The 4,323-nt window shown below is 38.5% G+C and overlaps 1 protein-coding gene across 1 annotated transcript; it reads right to left on the reverse strand.

Moving 5' to 3' along the window:
* Positions 1-1,573: 1,573 nt before the first annotated feature.
* Positions 1,574-2,533, reverse strand: LOC117367302 (vomeronasal type-1 receptor 1-like). The gene has a single exon (XM_033959771.1). It carries the CDS (start codon positions 2,531-2,533, stop codon positions 1,574-1,576), a length of 960 nt encoding a protein of 319 aa, XP_033815662.1.
* Between the last annotated feature and the right edge of the window lie 1,790 nt (positions 2,534-4,323).

A 4,323-nucleotide genomic window follows, 5' to 3' on the forward strand; every position in this document is an offset into this window, starting at 1 on the left:
GCAAACATTTCCTGAAATTGAAACATCATTAAATCTTTAGCACAGTGGCTTTTATATTTATATTTGCCATGGATTTATTTCAATAGTTAAATTTAATGACATTTTGGTAGCACATAGTAGGATAAGTTGGCATTAGGCATAAGACAGCATGCTGGAAATAATTTTGTTTTAAAAAACCCAACCAGTTATTTCAATCCAATCCTTTAGTTTTATATACCGATTCGTCCCTCGTAGAGGGCTCGACTCGGTTTACAAGTATTAAAAATCAAAACAAAAGAAGATCATGGTTGACAGAGAGAAGATCATTAATTAGATACAGGTGAATTTTTTTGAAACTTCTGAAACAAGTAAGTTTTTAACTTTTTCTGAAAAATTGATAATTGAGAAAGGATTCCAATCTCTGATAGAAACTCATTCCAAATCTTTGCAAATAAAAAGGTAAATGAACGACAGAAATTAGCTGTAATTTTGATACTCTTTAAGGTAGGAAAACTATGGGCTCCTTTTACTAAGGTGCATTAGTGTTTTTAGCATATGCACAAGATTAGTGCACGCTAGCTGAAAAATTACTGCCTGCTTAAAAGGAGGCAGTAGTGGCTAGCATGCGTGGCATTTTTATGCGCACTAAGCACACACTAAAACCACTAGCGCGCCTTTGTAAAAGGAGCCCTAAGTATATTTGTGGGCACTTCTAGAATTAAATGCAAAAATTTAGAATTACACTAACACATTTAAAATGTATTCTCCAATAAACTGGCCTTTAACAGAGGAGTAACATATACGTTTACCAAAGATCAATTTTGCAGCTGTATTTTGAATAAGTTGCAACCTTTTCAGGTTGCATTTACTCAAACATATATAAAGTGAATTAGCATAATCTAATTGGGATAGAATAACTGCTTGAACCAGAACACCAAAGTGTTGTTGAAAAAATAAATGACGGACCCGTCTAAGTATCCGGAGACTAAAAAAACATTTTTTTGCCACATTATTAATTTGAGAAGAAAAAGAAAATGTAGAGTCCAAAATAAGGCCCAAAACTATGGAAGTGAACTTAATCTCCAATAAATCTGAAACCAGTTGTACAGAAGGAGGTAATAATTCTATCTTAGGCCCAAACCACAATGGTTTTGTCTTTGTAGTATTTAATTTCATATGAACCGAAGAAGCCCAAACCTGGATTCTTGAAATACACGAATTAATGTTAGCTGTTAAATTATTTAGAGGGTTGACTTGAAGCAGGATAAAGATGTCATCCACATAGGTGTATATTGATTCAGTTGGAAATAGTTTCAAATATTGTAATATTGTCATATAAATATTAAACAAGATTGGGGACAAAAGTGAACCCTGCGGCACTCCACAAACTGGGGACCAGAATGAGGAAAGTTTACCTTCATTATGTACTTGATATGATCTTAATGTTAAAAATCCTTTAAACCAGTCTAGAATTTGCTCATCAATGCCGGTTTGCCAATAGACGGATCAAAATATTATGATTCACAACATCAAAAGCAGCTGATAAATCAAATTTTAATAAAAATAACATAGTGACCTCATAATTACCTCATAATTACTTCATAATTTGTACCACTGTGGTCTTCTTGCTCTTGGAACACCAGCATGACTCAGAGAGATGATCTCTGATATTTCTATAGCCAAAGATTATAATATAGGAGCTCACTGAATAGTAGATTGAAGAAAATATGCCGTAGATATCATTAAACGGTTTGCTCTCACGCTCATTGTGTATGAATCCTCCTACAATGGCGACCCATACTACGTCACTGGAAATCCAGCAAACTACATAAAGAGAAAGCAGTGAAAGCAAAATTTTAGTTGCCTGGAGTGTGTGTTTGTTGTGGCCATTGAGAGTTGTTAGCATACCTCTGATTTGTCTCCGGTGCTTGCAGATAAGGTCAATTATAAAGACATTTAAAATGATCACTATGATGATTACTATTAAATCCAGACTGACTGATGCATATGTTGTAAACATGATGTAGAAATTCTTTGATGTGGTTAGGCAGTTGGTACTTATAAAATAAGTTATGGTCTTGTTGTGGTCATTCAGCATACTGTCACAGAGGAGATAAGGAATATGAAAAATGATGCTAAAGATCCAACAGCCAGCAGTAGTCCAGTTGGTATATTGTCCCTGATGGCTATGAATGTACTGCAACCACTGGCAGCTAGGTCGCCTAATTTTGATCAAATGGATGAAGCTTAAGTTCTCAACCGAACAAATGCTGACCAGCCTTAGAGTATGGTAAGTGTAGAGCAGGATCCTGCAACCTGCCGTTCCGTAAACTCTTGTTTGGAAAACAAGGAGCAACCCAGAAATCTCCTTGAAACAGCATAGCAGAAGGTTCACCAGAGCCATGTTGACTATAATTCTGTCCAGGGGCTGTAGTATTTTGTATCTGATTGCATTACTGATGAAGGCAAAGAGAATAATAAGGTTACCTATAGTGCCGAACAGAGCTGAGAAATAAATGATGATAGAAGCAACATCTGGACTGTTAAATATCATGTTGAACTGTGCTTTTCTTTTATCTTTTCAGCTTGTCTCGACCTTTGAACTTCTGTCTTCTTCTCTTCCTTAATGCCCTCTTTGTTTTGCCTTAATGACCTTAACATCTCAGTAATTTTTTAAAATCCTGTATCCCAGCATTTAAGCTTGTGCCCATGAAGAAGTAATGATGCCGTTTTTCTGGCTTGGATTTTTTGCATTTTCCTTTGTATTTTGTTTTAACATGATGGGCATCTCTTTTATAGTCTCCTGTGGAGATCACTGATAGGTGCAGTTCCTTTATTTGCATAACCATGGTTACCTTATTACAGCCAGAAAGGTTAGTCATGTAGAATGCAGGCTAGATGGTGACTCAGAAAATATGCAATGATGGTAAAATACTGTACATTTAGCTGCAGAGGAAGAAAGTCAAGGTGAAAACAGCTTCTGGTTTTCTGGTAATTCAGTGGAAATATTAGTATTGTGTAATAATTCTCCATTGGCTTAGTTTATGACCCAATACTAGTTTTGATATGTTAAATGAATGCATCTTAGATATATTGATATTTTAGGTAAATGGGATTATTGCATACTGGTACGTTTTAGGTTTGAAATACCGTATGTTAGGCTCTGTGTTGATGATTACGGTAAGTGGTTGTAGTAGAAGGTACAGCAGATCTGTGATAAAGGCAAACCATCTTCATCATTCTTTTTTTTTTTGTGTGTGCAACTTTAACTAATTTTGCATTTCATGAAAACTCATAGGGGGAGAGAGAGAGGGGATTCTACATCCATACCTGCTAGCTAGTAAGTAAACTTAACATTTTTTGTGAAGTTGTTTTTTTTTTTGTACACGTCCCTGGTAAGCAGTGTGCAACTCTGCTGATCTCACTTCTAGACCCCTGAGATTTAAACCATCTGACGAGCAGTGCTAGCCACTAGTGCTGTCTGATTCACCGATTCGAATCAATTCACTTATTCACTTTGGTGAATCGATTCAAATCAATTTGTTGTCTTAAATCGAACTGACCGATTCAGCGACCCCCCCCCCCCTGACCAGACATACCTCCATGCCTCCTAAAGCAGCAGCAGTGGTAGCGATGGCCGGTCAGCAGAGGCAGTGCTCTGAAAGGTTCATAGACAAAACCGCCGAAGACAAAGGCGCGCGCCGACAACTGAGCGCAAGACAGAAGCACGCGCTGAAGAAAAAGAGTGTTTTTAGGGGCTCCGATGGGGGGTCTTGTTGGGGAACCCCCCCCCCCAGTTTACTTAATCCAGATCGCGGTGGCGTTGTGGGGGGCTTGGGGGGTTGTAACCTCCCTCATTATATTGGAAACTTAACTGTTTCCCTGTTTTTTAGGGAAAAAGTGAAGTTTTCAGTAAAATGTGGGGGGTTACAACCCCCCAAACTCCCCACAACGCGGCGCGATCTGTATAAAGTAAAGTGGGGGGTTTCCCCCACACACCCTCCGTCGGAGCCCTTTAAAACAGTCATTTTCTTCAGCGCGCGCCTCCGTGCTGCACTCAGTTGTTTGTGCGCGCCTTTGTCCCGGCGCGCTTTTGACCTGACACCCTCTGAAAGGGGTGCTCATGGCCTGCCCCACTGGGGCCTTCCCTCTGCTACATCTTAGTCAGGCTACATCAGGGGAATAACAAAAACACTAACTTCACATGACATCCAGATCGCAACAAACTTGCTTTCAAAATTGGAGTGAATGGTTAGAAGTGAATTGCTTGTTTGCTCTTTCTCAAAAATACAAGGTGGTATGCAATGAAACTACTACCATAAGAAGTACATTTAAAACAAATTG

This window comes from Geotrypetes seraphini, chromosome 1, assembly GCF_902459505.1.
Source record: "Geotrypetes seraphini chromosome 1, aGeoSer1.1, whole genome shotgun sequence".
NCBI classification, from domain to species: domain Eukaryota; kingdom Metazoa; phylum Chordata; class Amphibia; order Gymnophiona; family Dermophiidae; genus Geotrypetes; species Geotrypetes seraphini.

Bases quoted from the DNA above. Each gene is read 5' to 3' on its own strand.
- LOC117367302 (XM_033959771.1), bottom strand. From the start codon at position 2,533: ATGATATTTAACAGTCCAGATGTTGCTTCTATCATCATTTATTTCTCA.